Source organism: Rhea pennata, chromosome 6 (genome assembly GCF_028389875.1).
Source record: "Rhea pennata isolate bPtePen1 chromosome 6, bPtePen1.pri, whole genome shotgun sequence".
Lineage (NCBI taxonomy): Eukaryota > Metazoa > Chordata > Aves > Rheiformes > Rheidae > Rhea > Rhea pennata.
Window position 1 is genome coordinate 2,960,271 of NC_084668.1, and position 13,268 is coordinate 2,973,538.

Sequence of the window (13,268 nt, forward strand, 5' to 3'; positions counted from 1 at the left end):
AGCCTAGAGATCCTATCGCCTGAATTTTGTATTAGGTCATAGAAACCTATTAGTTGACTTTTTTATATTTAATACAGAGATTCAAAAACAAAAAAACTATAGAATTTCAATACAAGATGCACATCAGACTTACCTTTTAGTATCTCAACAGCAGCTAGCCCAAAGAAAGTTTTAGGTAATATCTGTCCACAGTACTTAAAACACCCTAGTGTCAGGAACCCCCAAAGTCACCTTCCCCCCCCACCCCCCAAGGCCTTGCCCCATCTACTTCTGTAGAAATTTCCAAGACGCAAGCTCAAACACGAAGACCACCCTTGTTTTCTTGTGTGGTTAATCTGTTCAGTTCCTAACTGCCTCAGAACACATAGCCGATGTATTGTTATCCTCCTCTATGCAGAGGACCTTTGTATTTTCTATTAGGAAGGATTCATCTGCTTCCATAGGATTATCTGAAGAACTCTTCTTGAGCTAACAGCAGCTCATTAGCAAAACTTTTTTTTTTTTTTTTTTTTTTTTTTTTTACTGACTCCTAGACATGTAGATTTATGTAGTAGGGTTAAAATGATGACGAATTATCTGAAGTATGGTTGACCTAGTAACCATAAGTGACAGTGGATCTGAGCAGCAGAAAGGCTCCTTAACCCCCCCCCCCCACACACACACACACAAAAAAAACCACCACAAACCTACAAACCTGTTTTCCTTCCTTTCCCCTTCTTCTCTGCTAGGATGGAAAGTGGTTAACTGAACTAGCTAGTCAAATATGCAGCAGGAAACCTGCCTGTGCACCACAAGTAGTTTTTATACTTGAGATGGAAGTCAGCATCTTAGAGGAGAATCTCACTGCTGCATTGCCATTTATTTTGAAAAGCAGACATTTTTGTGAAATAGCCATTTTTGTGAAATAGCTTGCAAGATAGATCACTCTCTTAGATCAGTTAAAAAAAAAAAAAAAAAAGAACATCCACTACGGAGAATATGCTCAGTAGCTAGTCCTGGCTGCTTTTGCTACATGGTCCTCTCAAACGTTGCATTAGATATGGAATAATGCAGAGAGCTGGGCAAACAACAAAAATTCGTATCCTAAATTCAAGCTAATGCACCCTGAACAAAGCTGCTCTATACAATAAATTTTTCTTTCAGTAGCAATAAAGGATTTCTGACTCTTCTAGAACGAAGCTCAAAATCCCTCAGGAAGCAGGAGACAGTATGGTGATTCCTCACTGTAAGTGGAAAGGACTCATGCAACAACCTCGCAATTTCACTTTTGGCTGTAACATATTTTTCCAATATAATTCCTCAATTAAAAAAAAAAAAACTAGTAAGATGACAGAGCATTCAGCCACTCAAATCAATCAGTTCTTCTGTTAATGACTCATGCGAACCATAATTAACCCCAAATGCACAAAACCAGGAACTCCTCAACAGGAAAATATATTTTAATAATCAAGCAACCTCCCCCACTCCAATCTTCCTTACTGCCACACTATTACTACAGGAAAATAAGTGGTGAACTAACAGGCAGCAGGCTGCTATTACAAACCACTCTATGAAGAAAGAGGTGGCAGAATTCAATCAAAATGTGCTACTCTACCCCAAAAATCCACAGAAGCCCTGTAGTGGGTAAGATACTAACATAAAATATACACTTCTCAATCCCTTTTTTCCTCTTTCCAGGTCTCAAACGGCTATAAGCTCACTAAACAATGCTAGTGCTATCTGAACACTGAGGAGAAACATTTCTGTTACTGTGAATACTTCACAGACAAAAATTACCTGAGAACACTGATGTAGGCTGAAATGATGCAGCAGAAAGGCAAAAAAAAAAAAAAAAAAAAAAAAAAAAAAAATCAAAATGATAACTGGATCTGACTTACTTGTACAATACTTGCTGTCTAGATGCAACAAGTCATCATGGGACCTGTGGACCTAAATGTAGAAAGTGCAACAAGGACTAACAAATGCCAAAAGCTTCCTTCATTTCTTCTCTGACAGTCTGACAAAAGCCAGTTTAAGTGCTGTAAAACATCTACCGGCAAGGTACACATTTGGAGTGAATTAGCCCATGAGACACCAATGGAGGTATAGAAGTAAGATGAATATAGAACACCACACTCATATTCATGTTTCTTTAGCTGACCCATCAGCGCAAAAGTCTTCAAATAAATTTAACGTAGAAAACAAAAATGTAATTATGTAATTTCCATCATCCTAAGTAATAAAGGACATGAAGTGATTGCACGATGTCCCAACTATTACCCCACCCAGTGCTATAAGCAGCAATATATGAGAATAAGACATCTCTCATACCTGTAAATGTGATTGTGTACCATTTATGAACACGTTAATGACAGTCACTGTTTACCAAATGTCAAAAAAAAAATCTCCTAGAGCATTATGTTTCAAAACCACATTTAATTATTCAAATATCCAAGGTGTCAAAACTTGGATAAATACAACTTCAGACTGAGCTATTAAAGAATTCCTTTTGGATAGGCTGAATACGGTACCTTGTGAAAAATATTTTATTTTCGCTGAAAAGCAGAGCATTTTGTTCTGGAATGCCTTTTTACAGCATTTTAAGAGAAAACTTAACAAATATGTAATATCTAATTAAAAATATTTATATATACATACAGAAGGTAAAGTCTTTATCTAGTTCCATTTAATACCTTTGTATGATTCATTACATAACAAATACCGTTTGTATACACAGAAAAGATAGATCACTGAACTGCCTCTCAGGAATTCCTTTGCTTTCTTTAAAGTTTGCTCCAATTAATGTAACTTTCCCAAGTCAAGCAAAACTTAGATGGAAAGACATATACTTACATGCATATATTCTCTCTCTGATTTTTATGTAATTAAGCCTGCAGTGGCATTTTTGAAGGCTTAGATTCCAGAACACCAATTTTCTTCTTTACTAGTAGCATTACACATAAAACCCTGTCCTCCTTGCAGAGCCAAGGGGACAGAGGACAGAATGCCTCAGCCAGAAGCTGGTAGCAGCCCCTGGCTCTGAGGGCACCTGGACAAGGCAGTCCTAGGAGCAGCTGCTGCCACCTCACTTCTCCCCCCAGCTCAGGGGGCATCCAGGTTTGCTCATCTTGGGCAAACCAAGAGTTTGGGTGCCAGAAGAAACAGTCAGTCCATCAGGGATGGACTTCACTGGAAAGTTTCAGATGCAATTTTTGAGTTCATGAAAGCATCAGTGGCAGTACCTCTCTCCTACCTAGGTATTAATTCCTTCAGCATATGTGAGAGAGTTTTTGTTTACTTGTTTTTTGATGAATAAGATACAAAGTTAACAGACACACATGCAGCACCTGGCAGGAAATCATAATAATTAAAAGTTAACTATATGATGCCATTTTAAGTCCATCAAGTAGAAATAGAACTGTATGTATGCAACTTATTGTATGTATCATTATACTAAAAATTTCATCATACCAACCACACGACACTGTTGCTAGACAGCCAGTATTTTGTTTACATCCAAGTTTCACACAGGTAAATCAGACAACACCAGGGTACTTACAAGTAGAAATATTTGTTTTGCAACTCAGCTTGGTTGAACAGTAATAAAGTGCAAGTCTCAGTTACGCAAATGGGAGAAAGCTAAGATGACCAAATTACAGATTAAAATGCAAACAGCAGAAAAAGAGACTAGGACAAAAGCAGTAGAAATATTTATAAATATGTTGGTTAAAAAAAAGATACATAAATGAATTACTTCATGTGTCATGAGGGACACTGAGATAAAAAGGAAAAAGAACAGTTTATTGATACAGAAAAGTGTAGAAAACTGACACCTAGCAAACTGGAGCACATTTTCACAAGGAAGTAGTTTAAATCCCAATTTCTTGCAATTTACAAGGATGCAGACATGCAAAAATACCTTACAGATAAGTGTCTACTGAAGCAGACAGACTGGTAAGGTACAAGTGCACACTCTGCATTTCAGAGCCTAGAAAAGTCAGTCCACTAGGTATCAGCAACCCAATTCTCTCCTCAAACACTTAACAATGGGGAATGGCACTTTTTCCTCAAGTAACTTACTTCAAAGGATATGGTTCTGATATCAGCTCACCTACTCTTCCCGCTCAGAAGTGACCATTTAAAATAGTAAAAGACCAAAAGTATATCTGTAACCAATAAAGTCCAAAATTCTTATGCCAGGTACTTCATTGCTGGCTTACTTCTGAAGAAATAAGACTTATGAAACAGCGAGAATCACATAGAGCATTCTCTCCTTTTACCTTACAGGATTAGGTATTCTATTAGAGCAAATGCACCAATCACTAACTAATTAGCACTGACTGCAATTACAATTACACCAACATAGGTTAAGAAAAATCTGAACTCAGATTTTTTTCTGTGAACTTGCCCTTTTGTGAACTTTACATTTACAGCAATTCTGCTGAGTAAAGAAATATTTTAAATCAATATCGTGAGTAACATTAGAAAGTGGTTATTGTATGTTAACAACTACGTACTTGAGAAGTGGATTAAAATCAAGACTTTAAAATAGTATATTACAACACTGTGCTTCCTTTTTGACTCAGGACTACTTAAAACTGAAAGTGAAATTATGAGAGTCTATACCGATATTACAGTTAGTTTCATCAAGTGATTACCTCCAGTTCTTGCTCCCTCTACATGCAATAATTCAGTTCTGGGTCAATTCTTCTCTAATCTGTTACAGATGTTTCAGTTCTACAATTTATCTTGACCAACAACAGTTTTCATGGCACCTCATATTAAACTGTTATCTTACTTATGTAAATATGTTCTTTATATTTGAAAAAGTTGAACAGTTAGCATCTGAAAAATATGCTAAGGCACAAAACTATTCAGATAAGTATAAGGCATAGTACATTAGCTCTGTTGGCAAAATAAATTACAAATAACCTTTGAATGCTTAGCAGCCCAAGTGATCTTTCTTATGAAAGAGAACTAAAACAGAGATTAACATAACCAAATTTAATGTTTGTTAATTTAAGTCATTAAAATAGGACATTTCAACTGACTTCAATCAACACATTTTATGAACCTGACTACTGCTCGGTTTTGCCTAGCATAAGTAATATGAAATCTGGCACCATATAATTCAAAACATAACTGAAACTGCCTGAGGTATTTCTTTCCTATGCTTTCTTAAATTGAAGGAAAAGTTACTACCTACATTTGAGAAGTTCCAGAGCTCAGCCACAGAGCACTAGATGTCAAAATGTTTCCTAAGCTTTCATCATGGCATTACACCTCGTCCAGAGGAAAGGTACCTATAAGGGAAAGTTCCTGCATGATGAATGGACTCCGAATTAACTTCCAAGCGGATACCATTGCTCTCCATTAAGGACTCAGGCACCTAAACAAGTTAAGACAGATTCCACAGAGACTAGAGTTGAATGACCCTATGCATATTGCTCTAGCCTGCAGCAAAATGCAGCTTTATCTAAATTAAGGGCGTAGTTTTAAGATACAGCTTGAACCCATCTAACCTGAGGATAAGCCTAACAGGACAGTCTCACACTCTCCCACTCCCAATCCTTTTATCTCCTCATGCTCCTGCCATTTCCCATACAAGTAGAGGATGCTCATCTTATCCGTGGTGGGCTTTCACCTCTCACTATCCAGTCAGGTGGGCCACAGTACTCAGAAAAACACAAGCAAGCAAGAGCAATCACAAGGGACAAGACAGAAAAGACATCTCACCCCTACTAGCACAGACCACAGACTGGCTCAACCATATCTTAAAAGCACATTCCAAGATTAAGTTACTTGACATTTGTCATAGGGTAAGCTCATGCTCACAAGCAGTTGTCATAGATTAGCTAATAAGTGTTAATGTGATAAGCTCTAATAAACTGATCATGAGTTTGAGTCTCAAGAGCAAACCTTCCCATTGTTTAGGTTCATCCACATAACTACACCCAAAGCAAATTAAAGAACCTACTCAACAATTCCCGTTAACTCACCAGTTAAGTCACTCAGCTATTCTACCATTTAGACTGGTCCAAATTCAACAGAGGTGCTTTCATCCCCACTGCTCTGTCAAGTTCTTGCAATCCAAACTGCTTAGTTTTAAGGGTAAAATACCCTAATCAAATGGAATATCACAAGTGGTGGACTGAAAGAAAACTCTCCATCCACAAAAATATTTTGCAGGTGAAAGAAAAGGAAGGACAGAGGAAGACAGCTGAAAACTGAAATAATTGCTGGGAAATGGAGTTAAAACATGTACTTGTGAGGAATGCACAGCATGATGCAATGGGTCTCTAATGGAGGGGAAAAGTACAGAATCTGAAGGCAGGGAGAGAGCGCTTAAACAGAACTGAAGTTGAAAATTCTGTGAATAAAGCTTCCTATTACCAATAGGACTGAGGACAAAATTACTACAGAGCACTACGTTACTTGATCCCAACCAGACTTTAGTAAATCCAGCAGTCTCAGAACATACACAAAAAAAAGTGCTGAACTCAAACCAAGTAGCAAATGTCTAATGGGAGTTATTCCCCCCACCCCCATATAGCCAGTCCACTCCAACAAAATGAAAGCTATTTCTTTCCTAAAGGTAGTCTGCTGTCTTTGCATGGCAGTGTAATTTTTTGAGGTTCTGTATTTGGACTTTTGTAAGAAGATTTCTCTTTGCAGGATTTTTACTTTACAGAATATTTGCCACTTAACTTTAACCTCCTCTGTTTACCTTTTATTTTACCCTGTGGTGTCCTGGCTTCTTCTTTGTAGAACAAAGTCCCCCAATTGTAAGCAACTTTGAGGGTTCAACCACAGGTCATGTAAGTATTTCCAACATACAGAACCTGTTCTAATTTGAGATTTGTATCAGTGAGTCCACACAAGGAACCGTTTTATTTGTACAGGTCCATTTTGCTCTAATATTCCTGAACTACATGCACATTATTTGCATGGAAGAATAGTATCTGCAAGTGTTTATCTCACAAGTGACACTTGTTTAATCACTCATTAATAACTCAGCTGTTTTAAATTTGAAAATATCCAAATATAATGCAGCTTTTAGAGTACTAACCACCCAAAAAGTTATTAATAAATGTATGAGACAGATGCTGATTGCTTTTTCTAAAAAGTCTGAAGCAGTGAAAAAATATGCCAACAGCCACATTAAGACAGTAACAGTTTTAAAAAAAATAGTAAGAATTTTGTTATTCTTGAAATTGTACAACTACTCTGGAATGCTAATAGGTCCATTTGCTGTCCATTCAGAGCCCTCCCTCAGCAGATATGTATACTTATTACTAGAAGATTGTGCCTTTAAACAGTGTAACACTACTACATACAGATCCACAGCATTCAGGCTAGCTAAGAAATAAATAGAAAAGGGAGCCTATAACTTCATAGGAAAAAAGGTACTTCAGCAGCAGCTTGAAAGGGTAATATCTAGCATTTCCATTCAAATATGAACAGAAAACTTAACACTTAAATGGAAGAGCAAACAGAATTCTTAGACCTCTCTTCCCTACAAGCGATAGAAAGGGACAAAAATGGTATGGAGTTGTGAGACCACAGTTTCACAAGTTAAGCGGTGGAAAAAAACTGCTATACAAGACAGATTCTTCGCTTAATTATTTCAACATAAATTTATTACAGCATTTCTCTCATAATGTTCATTAATATAGTATCCATCTAATTTTCTTCAAGTGCTTTTTAAACCTAAATCTGAGTGCCTCAGAAGGTACCAGATAGCTACTTCTAATCAACACCTTAAATAATACTTGACTGTATTTCTTTAATAACTTGTTTAAAACTGTATGTGCCAACTGTAGGACTTGCAACAGAACCTAGTCTCTTAAAGAAGATACCATCATCATGATGTTAAAGCTATCTAAGCATTTTAAGGCTCCCACTGATCAACAAGTATAATTTAGTATAAATAATTATGTTAAGTTGGGGGGAGGGAAGAGAGAAAAAAAAACAATTAATGCAGTGAAAGTCACTATCTACAACACTTCCACATGCAAATAAGCTTTAGAAGAGGTAAGCTGCCCAGAAAGAAGTGAAAGTATCTCCCAAATGGGGAAAGACACAAGGAGAAGAGAAGCCGTTAAATGACCTCCAAGCTCAGACTTCATTGCAGAAATCAAACCAGTAGTATTGAAGTAATCAACACATTTCCAAGGAGTAGAATATGCATGAAAAACAAGGCTGCTTGCTTTTATGCTGACAAGTAACTGTAATATGTTAACATCTCCATTCATTTCCATGTATCAAAAACGACACTCTCTATTAATAATTTAATTGTAGAAAAAATACATAATCTGGAAAATGTGTATGCAAAGTTTTAAACAATGAGCAGAAAGGCCAAAAAGCTTGGCTGACAGGGTTCCTCTTGTTAAGTGATTTTCCTTTCAGAAGCCTGAGCAATAAGCAAACCTGAGTATCTTTTCTCTGCAGTGCTGTTCACTACAGCACTACTATCAACTGGAAACCTGGTCATTTCAGAACCGAAAGAAAACAGAGCACTGCTGAAGTCTCCACCCAACACGTTTATTCTCACACATACAGGATGAAACTACTCCATGAAAAAAATTAAAAGCTGATTACTTGCTCATTTTGCAACCAGAAATCAGGGAAAAACTGTTCAGACACAAAGGTATGTTCAGGAGAATGTGACTGTAGGACAGGCTCATTGTTAAATGCTTGGGGGAGTACTACCAGAAAAATAAAGTTAGTTCCTGACTGAACTCTTCCAGTTCATTTTATCAGTAAAAATATTTAGTATGCTACTCTGCGTCAGCAGAAGGATTCAAACAAAAGCGGTATTTGTGCAAAAGTAATGCTTCCTGCCTTAAATGGGGAATGAATATGCTACGTTAGAAGCACCACTAACTCCATGATGCCTGGAAAGCCAAATAATGAACTCAAGTTTCCAGTGTTACAATGGAAACGGAATGAACTAAGGGATGGAGAGTGAGTGTGAGCAGAGACAAAGCAAGAAAAAGAAATCTTACATTTAACTATTTCCAGCCTTTCAAAAATACTCAAAAATTGAACATTACATCAAATGAAAGATTATCCTGAGGTGATTACTCAAGGATTGAGAATGAAATGCACTCCTTTTCATTCTAAGTCAGCATTTTAATAACCTTAAACCACGTCCTTAACTTGCTATTCATGCACTTTTTCCTATATAACCTTATCATTTCATGCCAAATCTAGCTATAAATGAACGTATTTTCAAACAAGAATTTTCAAGTGTCGCTTCATATGGCTCTGACTGGGCAATCTATGTAACTTCCATTACCACCATGCTTTTAACTTTGTAACAACTCAAAGAAAGTTAAATCCACTTCCGAATGCCTTCCGCCTGAATTTGTCTCCTTAAACATGTTTCACCCCTGAAACCTGCAACACAACAGCAATATGTATTCAAACAAAAAAACCCAGATACTTATGGGATAAGAAACAAACCTATAAATTAGATATTCTGCAATTTTTCCCCCTTCTAGCAACAGCAATTCTTCAGCATTATGAAGTAAAACTCCTACTCATCAGGAAAACCCAAAATAAAAATGCTCCTGCTGAGCTTTAAAACTAACAAAAGGACATCTTTCTACTTTTGCTTAATTGTAACTCTCCTCTTACACGAAATGAAATTAAAATAAAAACCACACAAAGAGTTTAAATTTGGTTAAATTATAAATGCTTGCTAACATAAACACTACATACCAGAAACCTAAACTTTTCAGAGCTGGAATCTCCACGCAAGTTAAAATACAAAAGCAAGCTGCTGATCTCTAAAAGGTTGTATGAATGGATACAAATCTCTAAGATACTGAAATGGGAAATAACTCCAGAATATTCATCAAGATCAAATCAGAAGAAAAGCCAGATGAAGATGCTCACACACACACACTGAGCAGCAGCGTTGCTTGTAATGGGGTGACTGGTGGTTTATATTTTGCTTCTGGGACAACAGTGGTTGTATGTCATTTTAATACAAATAACCTTAGTAGTAGTATAAGAAATGGGTGACAAAAAATGAAATGCCCCAAACTGTAAACCTTTTCCATGTTCCAAATACAAAAATGCAGATTTTAGTCCATTTGTTTTTAATGTGGTTTATTTTTGGTGAAAAAGCTTTATTGAAGTAGTAGTATTGTATATACAAAATATTAATCATGAACAAAGCAGCTCATATGCCTGTACTGGCAAGATCAGGTTGTAAAGAACAGCAGGTCAGACAAACAGATCAACTTTAGCTATTTTAAAACTTGTAAATATAATTATTTCCTGTTAGAAAACAGACCTGGAAGACAACACTCAACCCCCAATCCACTGTACTACATGATTCTTCCAATTTCACTGAGGGTTCACATAGAGATAGTGGCACACCAAGGACAGAGGTATACTAGGGCCACAGTAACACGAACTTTGCATCTTTGTACAGCAAGTTTAAATCATGAGCTACCCTAACGGTTCAGCTGACTTTTACAAGATATATCCCTGGCAGAAGTCTGAGTTTAAAAGGGTTCTGAAGCACCTAAGTAATTCAGTTGCCAGAAAGAAGTATGCGTATACAACCCTCCCTCAAAAAGCCCCTCTCAAAATAGTAAGGTGTCACTCGGCTGTGATTTGGTCTATGATAAAAGTTGTTTAAGTGATTTTTTTTAAATATTTAACAACTGTCATCTATAACAGCCTTTCCCAGAGGTGCTTCACATGCCACTAACAAAAATCCACACGAAAAAAAATTGTGTAATATAGAGAAAGGCCTATCCCCTAAGTGAAACCATCATTACATGGCAAAAATATAAACAATCTATTAGAGTTAACAATCTTGTTTGGCTGATGTATCTAGCACTATGCTTATGTATTGCTTCAACAACCATTTCATTTGCGGCAGATTGTGGCATAATATATCAAATACAGCCACACTTCAGTGCAGAAGAAAACACCTCAATTTTACCAAAAGATAAATACTTTAGTACAACACTGAAGTAGTTTTAAAGTGTAAATCTAATCTTCTTGACAATCATTTAAGCAGCCCTTAAGCAGCTTGCTTGCGTTAACTCCTAAAGAAAATTTCAATCAACAAATGTAAAAGAGTATTAAGAAAAAAAACATTTTAAAAAATAAGTCACACTTTATAAATATCAAATGCTAACAGAGCAAGCTAGACTTCACAGAAATCTAAGAAAAACAAATTACCCTCCAAGACTGCTTCATCAGTACCACATCGTTGTGCACTTCAAATAAGTTCTCAGGTTCTAGAGCAAATTTATTCTTTTGAAGTGCTGGAAGTTTTGATCACTGTGTATTACAAATTGCAATACGATGAAATAAGCAGCAGAAGAAACCAGCGGTAAGAGAGAGGATGACTTCTTTTAATATCAATAGTCAAGTGAGAAAAACCAATCGGGAAAGCACAAAGCTTCCTCTGACAGCTGTAACCTCTGAAAAGCCAATCCACACGCGCAGAGGTTTGGCTGAGGCGGAGACAGGGATTCATTGAAGAAATTCTTGAGGGTGCCTTTACTATCAGCTTTACATGCAGACCCAGACAGACAACAGCCTAAAGCTAAGCTAGACACAACTTGGACGAGCACGAGTCAATATTAAAAGCAAATAAAAAAAAACAGTAATACAAAATAGCACATGCAAACAACGGAGCTGAGGGCATGCATTTCCAAAGTGCTGCGCGCCCTATGCTTTGAAAACCCCGAGAAACTTATCTTTACCTCAGGGGCCAAAACTTATTTCTTCCTATCACACTTTGAAAAGCAGAATAAGTATCATGTACACGTTTTTAAAGCTTACTGCTTAATTAAAAAAAAAAAAATTAAGTGCTTAATAGCATAACGCAACACGTCTTGCTGATGTGCCTGACAGCTGGTGTACGCTCTGCAGCAGGACACGCTTGGTTTGTGTGCGTGTTGTTGATTTCTTTTTTTTTTTTTTTTTTTTTTTAAGTATGAGAAGAAAGCACTCTTATAAAAACTACCGAGAATTTACAACAGAGCATCTGCCGCGGCCAACGTGCTTTCCCGCGGCGGCTCACGCCGCTGCCGGCGCCGCCGGGCTCGGCCCCCCCCGCCGCCCGGCCCGGCCCCGGCAAGCGGCGGCAGACCCAGGCGCGCTACGCCAGCGGCGGCCGCCGCGCTCGCCCGCTCATTCAGAGACGCCTCCTGCGCCTTCCTCCTTCTTACGCTAGCGTAAAGGCCTCCCCCCCCCACCGCCGCCACTAATCAAAACACTCGCGAGTCGGGACGCAAAGAAGATGGCGGAGCAGGGCCCGCTTACGGCGCCGGACAGCAGTTTACGCTGCGCTCTTTGCGCAGGGCCCCATAAGAACCGTGCAGCGCCGCGGCGGGGAGCGTGCGTAGTGCGCTTGGTGAATGCCAATGGCCTATTTCCCGTGAGGGGAGGGGGGTGTCTGATAAACAATGGTGCCCCCCCTGCGCGGCTCCCTTACCGATTCCTCCTCTTTCTCCATGCCCGTGGGCATCTGCGGCACAGCCCGGTTGATGGAGACGCAGTCGTTGAGGTCGGGCATGTCCTTGCCGCGGTAGATGGGCAGCGGTTTGGCGGCGTCTAGCGCCCGGGCTCGGAAGGAGAGTTTGCTCATTGTCTCCCCCTCACAATAACACCCCGGGGCCGGGCGGGCGGGCGGGGGGGGAACCCCTCACTGCGGCCGCGCCGCCGCCTCCCAGCCGCTCCCGCACCCGGCCCGCAACACCATGGAGGGTCCCGCCGCCCCGGAACAGCTCTCCGCGGGGCCGCCCGTAGCTCACAGCGCACGCCCCGCAGCCCTAGATCCGCGCCGGGCTCACTCGATCCGCTCCCTGCGCCATGGCAAACATGGCGGACATTAACCAAAGCGGCCAGCGATCCCGACAGCCAACGCGAGAGCTCCGAACGGGGGGGGGGAAGGAGGCAGAAGAAGGGAGGGGGGGGGGGGAGGCGCGGTGCGCGCGCAGCCTGAGGCGGGCGGCGGCGCGGTGAGGGGAGGGTGGGTGAGGCGGATCGGGACGGCGGCGGGGGGTTGTGGAGCGGCAGCGGCGACGGCGGGGGGAGCGGGCGGACACCGGCCGCCTTGTCATCCCCCCCCCCCACCCGCTCGGGCGGCGGGATAGAGCGCGCCGGCAGGGGGAGGGGGGACCGCGCGCGCGCCGGCCGTTGGGACCGTTAAACCGCGCGGCTTCACCACAGGGCAGCTGCGCTCGCCGCCCTCCCGACGGCTCAAGCCCCGGAGCTGGCGGTCGCCCCTTCGGCCAGGTAACTCACGCCTC

At 40.1% G+C, this 13,268-nt stretch overlaps 1 protein-coding gene across 1 annotated transcript in view; it reads right to left on the reverse strand.

Annotated features, from left to right (window-relative positions):
- The window catches only part of EPC2 (enhancer of polycomb homolog 2), a 51,917-nt gene extending 39,091 nt beyond the window's left edge, over positions 1-12,826 (reverse strand). The window contains exon 1 of the mRNA XM_062579145.1: positions 12,452-12,826. Within this exon, the coding sequence (XP_062435129.1) occupies positions 12,452-12,604 (153 nt within the window). The 5' untranslated portion in view covers positions 12,605-12,826. The remainder of the gene's footprint in view (positions 1-12,451) is intronic.
- Between the last annotated feature and the right edge of the window lie 442 nt (positions 12,827-13,268).